Source organism: Garra rufa, chromosome 25, assembly GCF_049309525.1.
Source record: "Garra rufa chromosome 25, GarRuf1.0, whole genome shotgun sequence".
NCBI lineage: Eukaryota > Metazoa > Chordata > Actinopteri > Cypriniformes > Cyprinidae > Garra > Garra rufa.
Window position 1 is genome coordinate 9,320,730 of NC_133385.1, and position 11,281 is coordinate 9,332,010.

General features: G+C 40.1%; 1 protein-coding gene across 1 annotated transcript; it reads left to right on the top strand.

The window, feature by feature from the left end:
* Nucleotides 1-3,780: 3,780 nt before the first annotated feature.
* LOC141302202 (cyclin-dependent kinase inhibitor 1C-like) lies at nucleotides 3,781-4,862 on the top strand. Its single transcript, XM_073832384.1, has 2 exons — nucleotides 3,781-4,412; nucleotides 4,520-4,862. The coding sequence occupies exons 1-2, from the start codon at nucleotides 3,947-3,949 to the stop codon at nucleotides 4,579-4,581; spliced, it is 528 nt and encodes a 175-aa protein (XP_073688485.1). The 5' UTR covers nucleotides 3,781-3,946; the 3' UTR covers nucleotides 4,582-4,862.
* Nucleotides 4,863-11,281: the final 6,419 nt, after the last annotated feature.

Consider the following 11,281-nt stretch of genomic DNA (forward strand, 5'->3'; position numbering starts at 1 on the left):
GAAAAATATAACCATCGTAAGGTCGCGCGGCATGCGTCATTTCCGTTTGGCGTCACGAATTTGTGTTTTTGGTCATCAAACCGTGTGCACAATATTCCGCTCTGTTCTGCATCCACAATAAGTTATGTATTTATTGTTTATGGTTTATATATTTATGAATTTAATTAAGTTGTAACGTGATATATAATCGTTATTATGCTATATATTATACACTGCAAGTCAAATGTTTTTGAACCGTAAGATTTTTAATGTTTTTAAAGGTCTCTTCTGCTCACCAAGCCTGCTTTTATTTGATCCAAAGTACAGCAAAAACAGTAATATTATGAAATATTTTTACTATTCAAAATAACTGCTTTCTATTTGAATAGATTTTAAGAATATATATCCAAAGCTAAATTTTCAGCATCGTTACTCCAGTCTTCAATGTCACATGAACATTCAGAAATCATTCTAATAGCTGATTTGCTGCTCAAGAAACATTTTATTCTATTTATAATTATTAATATTTAAAACAGTTGAGTACATTTTGTCAGGTTTCTTTGAGGAAAGATCTAAAGATCAGCATTTATTTGAAATATCTTCTAAACTTTCTATTCTATTCTATATCTATTTTCAACATAATAATAATAAATGTTTCTTGAACAGCAAATCAGCCTATTAGAATGATTTCTGAAGGATCATGTGACACTAAAGACTGGCTTTGAAATCAAAGGAATAAATTACATTTTAATATATTCAAATAGAAAACATTTATTTTAAATACTAAAAATATTTCCAAATATTTTTACTGTTTTTGTTGTACTTCGGATCAAATAAATGCAGTTTTGGTGAGCAAAAGAGGCATTTTTTTTAAACATTAAAAATCTTACTGTTCAAAAGCTTTTGACTGGTAGAGTACCTACTAGTTTATACCAGTGTATTAAACATGAAATATTCCTTATCTTTCAAATAAAGATTTACAAACATGCCTGTCGGGGTTTACACAAAGGAAGACAGATTATATGGCGTGGTGGAAAGATTTACATAATTGTAAGAAATTTCCATCACATGATCATGGGATACATTATGAGACACCAGAACCTTCCACAGTTTGAGCAAAGTACATTAAACCTGGAGCTTGTTGCATAAACTTGGTTAAGACTGTGTCTTAAGAACTACTTTGACTAACTAAAAGTTAACCAAGTGAAAATCAGTTACTTTTGACATTCAAATAAGACTAATCTTTTATGGTTTTAATGACCAGCCTAACAGAAATAGATATTAAATAAATAGATGACTAACTTTAAAGACTAGTCTAAGCAGTTAATGCAACCGTCCACAGAACCTTCAACAGTACGATCAAAGTCCATTAAACCAGGAACTTGTGAACACTGACAGACAACAGTGATAATATTCATACATTATGTAAGCAGCCTGTTTATCTAAAACGTCCTAGTTTACCATAGTAATGGTGTTTACAACTCTAAAAGACTTCAAAGAAAGCAGATTTAGCAAAAAATATGAGATCAGCAGAGCTCAGTTATTTATAATTGTAACTGTTAAAACTAGTTTAAACTTGATGGATGTCTCGAATAAAGCTTGTTGCAGAGCAAGATTGCACTGAAAAATTCAGGGTGTTTGTGTTTGTTAAACTTTAATTCAGACGTATTTGTCCACTAAGACATAAATATGATGACTGAAACCAGCGATTAACAAGGTTATAAACCTAATGTGATCCCATTTACGTTTACCTCAGTTTATTTAACGCAACACTATACTGTGGTCAAAAGGGGGCGCTGTTGCACTATTCACAATCACATTATGTCCCACTTTACCATAGTAAAAGTGTTTGCAACTCTAAAGGCTTTCACAGATAACAGATTCAGCCAAATATACCAAACTTTAGTAGCACAGTACATCTCAGTTATTTATAATCGTTTCGGTTGAACTGTACTATTACTAGTTTCAACTCGACTAATGTCACCAATAAAGCTTGTTAAACTTGCTTGTTGCAGAGCAGATTGTACTAAAAATTCAGGATGTTTGTGTGCATTTGTCAAACTTTAATTCAGACTTCTTTGTCTACTAAAACATATAGGTTACAGAATATAAATATGATGACTGAAACCAGCGATTTACAAGGTTATAAACCTAATGTGATTCCATTTAGGTTTACCTCACATTTTATTTAACGCAACACTATACTGTGGTCAAAAGGGGGCGCTGTTGCACTATTCACAAATCACATAATGTCCCACTTTACCATAGTAATAGTGTTTGCAACTTATTTATAATCGTTTCGGTTGAACCGTAGCCTACTATTACTAGTTTCAACTCGACTAATGTCTCGAATAAAGCTTGTTAGACTGGACAAGATTGCACTGAAAAATTCAGGGTATTTGTATTTGTTAAACTCTAATTCAGACTTCTTCGTCCACTAAAACAAGACATTATGACTGAAACCAGTGATTAACAAGGTTATAAACCTAATGTGATCCCATTTAGTTTTCCCTCATTTTATTTAACGCAATACTACACTGTGGTCAATGGGCGGCGCTGTTGTGCTATTCACAAAGCACAACTACTGAACAGAAACGATTTTAGATTAGACAAACGACTAAAATCGTTTATTAGTTGTTGTTTTTGCGGAGAAGGCCACATTAACGTTAGAAAGAGTTAGAAAGTTTATAATCTTGTACTATTTTGTACTAAATTGAACTAAATACTAAATAATTTTTGCTACTTGTATATTATTTAATCATTGCATAGATTATAGTTTTTTCCTCGTCCCAGACCCATAATTTAATATTGCAAATATATATATATATATATATATATATATATATATATATATATATATATATATATATAAACATCTAAATTATTATATATCTTGACGCCGCAAATCATTTATATGAATGTAAATATAAAAATAATTTCCAGAGTAGTTACTTATTTAGCAAGGACAAAGCAGTTTGATTAAAGAACGTATAGAAACGTGGGAAATGTCACTTATATAGAAATGTAATTTTATTTCACATAAATTTTATTGTGTATTTAATGTTGGGAGGATTACTTTGCAAATGTAATAGGTTACAGACTACAAGTTACCCTATTTGAAGTAATAAGCAATGTAACTATTTCAATTACTTTATTAAAGTAATCTGGGGTGGGGGGGGCAGTTAAGTTAAAAAATAAGGCATACACAAAACCAAAAAGGAAATAAAACCGTTATCGACTATGTGTCTGTGTCCTGAAACATTAGTTTCTATGCAATTTTGGAAATAAATCAATTAAATGTGTGTGAAAAAGCCCATTGTAATGATTAACATTTTCATAAATAACTAATTTAATTGCAGATTTTTCCTAGTAACTGTAACAGATCGCATTTATATTTGTTTTATAATTTAAATTACGTAATTCCGTTACATGAAACTATTGTATATAAGAAACGAAAAATAAAATAACACATATTCTTTAAGAATATAGCTTTTAGCATCTAACGTTACACCTTTTGATTGCTGTTTTTTATGTATTGGATAGGCCTAATATAATTACTGTTTAATTATACCGTTGTCATTATTTTGACGTATTTTACTCCAGCTGGTGCAATGCGAACGGCGGGGGGGAAGGCGCTAAAATTATAAATTTACTAGCCGAAGAGCGCAAGGCAACGGGGCACAACCAATCACAGCTGAGTATATGCGGGCTAACCAATCACAGACGAGCAGAGGCGAGTCTAACAACAGAACCAAAAGAGTGGGGGATGTTGACCAATAGCAGCGGAGCCTGTGGGTTTTACACCGCTGAGGCGCAGGACTTTAAATTTGACGAGATTAAATCACGGCAAGATCTGGGGTTTTACGATATATAACGACGTGTGTTGTAATTCACACTGATTTTTTTGCCCTCAGGAAATTTCACACCTATTTGACTCGTTTTATTCTGGATTTGTCTACTATCGACGATGCCTGCCGTCTTGCTTTCCACCATGGCCGGGGAAAGACTGACCCCAAGGAAAACTGTTCCTCAGAGAAGCACAGAGACGCTTCCTCTACTGAAGAACACGGGAACATGCCGAAATCTATTCGGACCGGTGGATCACGACGAGCTGAGGCGAGAATTGTCGTCTAAACTTCGTGAAATATCCGAGCGAGATCAGCTGAGGTGGAACTTTAATTTCAGCGAAGGACAGCCGCTGGATGGGGATTTAAAATGGGAGGAAAGTCGAGCTGAGGAGTGTCCGCAGTTCTACAGAGAAAGGACTGCCGTATCAAAGAGGCCTTTTGCGAACTTGCCCACGACAGAAAGAATCAACCAAGTTGCCCTCAAATGTGGTGGTCGTTCAGTGAACGTTTTGAACCAGAAAAACAAATGTATCCGAAGAAAATCTCGCGTCCAGGCGAAGAGACTCACAGACATGCGCATTACAGGTAAACTATACGCACTGCTAATAAATAATAGTGATATGTAACAAAACAATGACAATTTATTTTAACAGTGTTCATGTTTGTAATTTTGTGAATTTGTTTTCTTGTAGACTTCTATGGAAAGCGGAAGAAAATCGACAGCGTCCATAAGGAAAGCAGAAACATGGAGTGAAAACACGTCTTCTGAAGGAAAAAGCGCAGTTAGCGCAGCAGTTCGTGCGTCACAGAGTGGTGGCGGGAAAAGGCCGGAAGTAATGACGTCTCAGAGTCTGACTCACGTTATTACACGATAATGTGATGTATTTATTCACTGATGTATGTGCCGATTGTGCGGTTTAAACATATAGGAGCTGGTTGCTCTTTACAGTGTACAACTGATAAGTAACTTTAAATTAAAGTCAGGACAAGTAAGCCTATTTATTGTTGTCTAATATATATCACCATGTATATATTTTGTAATGGCGTAAGTTATTTATTTATTGTTTATTCATTTTTACATTTCAAGTATACTTTTGAGGTCGAAAATGTAGCTTTTCTTCTTGAAGAAAATCACAATCTTGAGCCAAATTTGTCACTGTTGGTTTAATAAATGTGTACATATAAACATATGTTGTGTCTCGTTCAGTTTGTGAAAAATATTATAGTTTACATATTACATAAGAGGTAAATTATATTGTTTTCAAAACCTTTCCAAGCATACACTGTGGTGAATGGGGTCTTGTGAAACTAGTCTTTCCAAGCATCTTGTAGCTTTACAGCAGGGCCGGAGTGGGACTCCTATTCAGCCCTGGAGTTTCAAGCCTTAGACCGGCCCACTTTAGTTCACGACTGACTATATTAAAATGACGTCATTTCCAATTCAGTGCAAATACAGTAGCCTAAGTGTTGCTTCACAGTGAAGATTTATTTGAACAGTTAACACAATATAATGTTTAACAGTATCAGTATCTATTTTCTGTTAGAATTAGTGCTCATAAATATCCAAACCTTGAAATGAAAAAATATCAAATAAATACAAATGTATATTAAGCTATATGTATAAAATAAAGATTAAAATAAAATGTATTAAACTTTCTAATGACACTATCATGTCTTTTTCAAGTAAACAGCTGCTTTATAAGTTCAAATATTTTTCATAAATGAGAACATTAAAGGGTAAATGTCTAACACTATTCTTTTAAACATCACAATGTCCTTTTCTGCAATATCTGAATATATATTCTGTGCAAAATTGTTCAGTCCTTAAACACAAATAAAGAATAGAACAAGTATTGCACTGTCCTACCTGCCCATTCTAGTGTTTTGGGCTCATGACTGGTGCTTGGTAATGTTACGGGGCCTGGCTTTTCACTCTTAGCAGCAAACTGGACTAGAGGCTGCTGCTGCTGAAGAGCAACAGTACAAGAAAAGGTTTGATACATAAACATGAACGGTGATTTGCAGACATCGTTGTTTTGCACTGCTCCTAACTAGCTTGACGTTAACCAGGGGCGGACTGAGACAAAATTTCAGGCCGGGAAATCTCACACTTATCCAGGCCATCCCACACCAAAATTTGAAACCCTGGACAACAATATTTTTCATCATCACATAAAGAAAAGTTTAAATCAACTGGGTAAAATAATTAAATGCTATCTCTTGAACTTCCAATTTGCCTTTTAATCTCTTTTAATCTCTCTGTCTCTCATGTGTTTACTTTTTAAGCAAATTTTCTTGTATCTGTCACTTTTTTCATAAACACATCTCCACCTTTACAACCACCTATACAGTACAGATCTAAGGTTGGTCTTTTTTAAAGAAGACAATCAGCAGATTATTGCAGAAATACTGAGACCTTTTTAAAGACATGTTTTTGTCAAGATTGTAAAAAGTTGTGATTTTGTAAAATGACACTTGACATTGCTGCTAAGGGGGAGGAGACAGCCACCAGGATGGTTCTTGAGCTTCTAAGCTTTCAAAATTATATATAATTTATGATTAGTACTAAAACATTTGATAGAAAAAAGGGCAACAGAAAAAAGAGGGCCACTACATTAGGACCATGTGTTATTGTCGTAATGTTAAAATTAAAACAACAAAAATTAGCTACATCTTGAATATATCTTTATTAAAAAATCTTAAAACTAAACATGTTTTGCATTATCATGGGTCATGTTTGGCCCTAAGGAAAATTAACCATGATATTATTGAGCCTATGGTAAACATAGTAACTGTCACAGAGAGAGTCAGACTGAGACGTGCGGATCCATTTGCCAGGCTTTATTGAGAGAAGTCAACAAGCAGGAGTAATCACCAGAAAACAGGAACAACGTAGATAATCCAGTAGACAGTTCAATACTCAGGCAATGGTCACAATGGCGGGCGGCAAGAATCAACAACGGGGTACACAGTCCAGGGTCATACACGGGAAATCCAACACAGAGAAAAACGCTTAGAATTATGACCATGAGGAACGATAAGACTTCGCAAGGTGGCTGTGTGTGTGTGAAGCTTAAATGCAGTCAGTGTGATGAGGTGCAGCTGTGAGAACTAATCAGTGCAGTGAGAAACAAGGGCCAGGTGAATGCAGTGATTAGAGCAGTGGCTTGTGGGAAATGAAGTCCATGATGTGTGGTGCAAGAGTTCATAATGACAGGATAGACCAGATACGTGACAGAGCCCCTCCCCAAGGAGCGGCTTCCAGACGCTCTAACCACCTAATACAACCTGGAGGGTGGTGGAGCGGAGGCGGAACAGGGGGAGGGATGGAGGGCCAGGTCCATGTAGGGGTACTGGAACCACGAACTGAGGCTGAGCCGACGGAGGGAGAAGCCATGATGAAGGAAGGGTTGGCTCCTGCATGGGGCCGACCGACGGAGGTGGAGCCGGTGGAGCCCGAGGCGGAACCGGAGAGTCGATGGTCCTGGGCGACACAGAGGATCCGGAGGGCCAAGGCGGAACCCAAGGCTCTGGCGACCCCGGCGGAGATGGAGGTCCGGAGGTACGCAGCGGAGCCGGAGTGACAGAGGATCGAGGCTGTGCCCACGGGAGGGAGGAGGTCCACAGAGCCGGCAGGACGGAGTGACGAGGCGCAGCCGGAGGAGTAGAGTCCAGAGGCGAAGGTGGGGCGACGACTGACCGGGGCGGAGCCTGAGAGACGATGGAGCCCGGAGGAGCTGGTGGGCCGATGGCCGACAACGGAGACGAGGGAGCACAGAGCCAGGGTGGAGCTGCAGGGTCGGAGGGCCGAGGTGGAGTCCAGGACTCTGAGACTGGAGGTGATGGTGAGGGATCCTTCAGTCTGGACACCGATGAAGACTGGCAATCCCACTGCGAGTCCTCTGCACAGAAGGTGGGATGTGGGTGAGCAGAGGGACTGTCAGGAGACAGAGGTGGCGGGACTGGAGCAGCAGGGAGGGTGGGTGGGAACCCACACAGTTCATACATGGCCAGTTCATACATGGCCTCCGTGGCCAGAACCGGGCAGACAGGAATCTCAGGACGACTGGACGGAACCAGCGGAGGCTCTGGAAGGCTGGGCGGAACCAGCGGAGGCTCTGGAAGGCAGGGCTGAACCAGCGGAGTCTCTGGAAGACTGGGCGGAGCCAGCGGAGTTTCTGGAAGGCTGGGCGGAACCAGCGGAGTCTCTGGAAGACTGGGCGGAACCAGCGGAGTCTCTGGAAGGCTGGGCGGAACCAGCGGAGTCTCTGGAAGGCTGGGCGGAACCAGCGGAGTCTCTGGAAGGCTGGGCGGAACCAGCGGAGTCTCTGGAAGGCTGGGCGGAACCAGCGGAGTCTCTGGAAGGCTGGGCGGAACCAGCGGAGGCTCTGGAAGGCTGGGCGGAACCAGCGGAGGCTCTGGAAGGCTGGGCGGAACCAGCGGAGGCTCTGGAAGGCTGGGCGGAACCAGCGGAGGCTCTGGAAGGCTGGGCTGAACCAGCGGAGTCTCTGGAAGGCTGGGCTGAACCAGCGGAGTCTCTGGAAGGCTGGGCGGAACCAGCGGAGTCTCTGGAAGGCTGGGCTGAACCAGCGGAGTCTCTGGAAGGCTGGGCTGAACCAGCGGAGTCTCTGGAAGGCTGGGCGGAACCAGCGGAGGCTCTGGAAGGCTGGACGGAACCAGCGGAGTCTCTGGAAGGCTGTCTTGAGGAGCGGGCTCTGGACGACGCTCTTGTGAAGCGGGCTCTGGACGACGCTCTTGAGGAGCGGGCTCTGGAGAACTGGACGACCCCAGCGTAGACTCTGGAGGGCTGGGCGTCTCCAGCGGAGACTCTGGAAGAGCAGGCTCTGGGCGAGTGGTCACAAGAAGGCGCTCTGGCGGCGCGGTCACTGGAGGGCGCTCTGGCAGCGGAGACTCTGGAAGGGAAGCCATGTTGTTTACAGACTCATGCGTGGTAGCCATCTTGGCCGGGAACTCAGGAACAGAAGCCATCCTGGCAACAGGCTCAGGAGGGGCGGCCATCTTGTGAACAGGCTCTGGGTTGGCTTGAGCAGACTTTGGCCTGGTAGGCTTGGCATGAGAGGGCTCTGATGTGGCAGACGTGACATGAGCAGGTTGTGGTATAGGGGTTACTGCAGGCTTGCAGGGGCCCTCATCCACAATCCCAACAGTAAATGGTGAACCAGCCAGCTGGAGTGCATGGTCGATGTATTGTTCTAGTGTCCAGTGCGGGGTGTGTAAAGGCATACTGGGTTTTAACTCCTGGTTCAGTCCATAATAAAAAATGTGCTTGAAAAAAATGACCGTGAAATCCACCTGGTGACATAGTTCGCAGAAGTCAGCCACATACTCCTCAATAGGCCGGTTGTTCTGGCGAAGACGAACTAGACGGTCTCCTGGGTTCATGGTGAACGGCTGATGAATAAAGCCGCTGGATCCTTGTAGTGGCGAAGTCTTCTGTCACAGGGAGTCAGACTGAGACGTGCGGATCCATTTGCAAGGCTTTATTGAGAAGTGTCAACATGCAGGAATAATCACCAGAAAACAGGAACAACGTAGGTAATCCGGGAAACAGTTCGATAGACAGAGAATGGTCGCAATGGCAGGAAGCAGGAATCGTCAACGGGGTACACAGTCCAGAGTCATACACAGATAATCCAACACAGAGAAAAACGCTTAGAATTATGACCATGAGGAACGATAAGACTTCGCAAGGTGGCTGTGTGTGTGTGAAGCTTAAATGCAGTCAGTGTGATGAGGTGCAGCTGTGAGAACTAATCAGTGCAGTGAGAAACAAGGGCCAGGTGAATGCAGTGATTAGAGCAGTGGCTTGTGGGAAATGAAGTCCATGATGTGTGGTGCAAGAGTTCATAATGACAGGATAGACCAGATACGTGACAGTAACCATGTTTTTTTGGGGGTTTTTTTAGGATTGATTCCCATTAGTATAATCATAATTTTATACCATGGTGAAAGTATAGTGTAGCAAAACCATTGTATATTGTATAATTATTGTATAGCTATAGTAAACATGTTTTGTAAAACCACAGTTAATTTTTATAAGGGTTGCTCCTTAAACCTGTTTTAAAACGATATTTTTTATAGATTAACATTTGTTAGCAGTTCAATACTTAAGTAAACAAAGACAAAACTACAATAGTCTGTTTACAGATGTAACAGACCTGCGCTTTAGGTCCTAAACAGGACAGATTTGTCTCTCTGCTCCACCTGGGCACTTCTACTTCAGTCTCGCGTCGTTTTGGCGGACGGCGGACGCGCGGATGCGCGGAGCGCGCGCGAGACGAAACGCGTGCCAGTCAAGACTAACCGATTTATGATTTATTAGAGTTTTATTATTGAATGGCTAATTCTGAAATAACCACTTTAGTACATTAGGCCGGCAACAAAAACAACAACAACAATATTAAATAATAATAATAAAAATTGGAGGGTAGCGGGCCAAAAATTCTCCCGATGGACAGTCCGCCCCTGGCGACTGCTGTGAGTGCAGGCAGCTAGGGACACCGGCCCTCGCGGCCAAAAAAACGGACCGGCCCACCGGGAATTCTCCCGGTCCTCCCGATTAGCCAATCCGGGCCTGCTTTACAGTAATAACACAAATCACAAATAACAATGTTCTGTGGTCTATTCTTGTACTACTGTTTGAGCTTTGTAATTAAAAAAAACTAATTATATTTTTAAAAATAACCTTAAAAATCTTTTCTAGTTAAGGGAACTTTAACTTGATAACACAATGGTTTAACATTAATGGTTTTAAATTGTAATAATGATTAAAATAAGTTAGTAGTTAGCTAGTAAATTTAACAATTACAAGTAAATGCAAAGTTGAAGAAAGGTAAAACACTGAAATAAACATGAAATTTTGAAGTTGAAAGACTGAAATAGTATTTTGTATATTTACTGGTTACCTAAGGGTTAAAGTTCTTGCAAATTTAGCATTTGGAATATGTTTTTATTTGTATATGTTCTGTTTTCATTTAAAATATTAAGTTTAAGTATTTTTTGTCTATTTTTTAATACAGTTTTTATATAAAGTTTTAGTTGTTTTAGTATATCAAGTTAAACTAAATAAAAAATGTTGAAATATTGCCTATGTAACAAGCTGAAAATAATGTTTTATTTTATTTCTGCTAATGTTTTTATTTCAACTAACAAAAATATTTTTAATAGTTTAAATTTTATTTTCAGTTAACTAATATCCCTGATAAATATACATAAAAGTATCGAATATGTGAAACATACAGTATATTTGTAAGAAATTTTCCCACCAAAGGCAGATGTCAATGAGGGACTGGCTTTTTTTAAATAAAAAAATACTAAAAGAATAGAAAGAGAAATTGGGGGCACAGATTATAAATTAAACAATGTTTACAAGAAAACATGTTTGCAAACATTCTGATTTTAAAAATGCATACACTATGAGTCAAAAGTTTTTG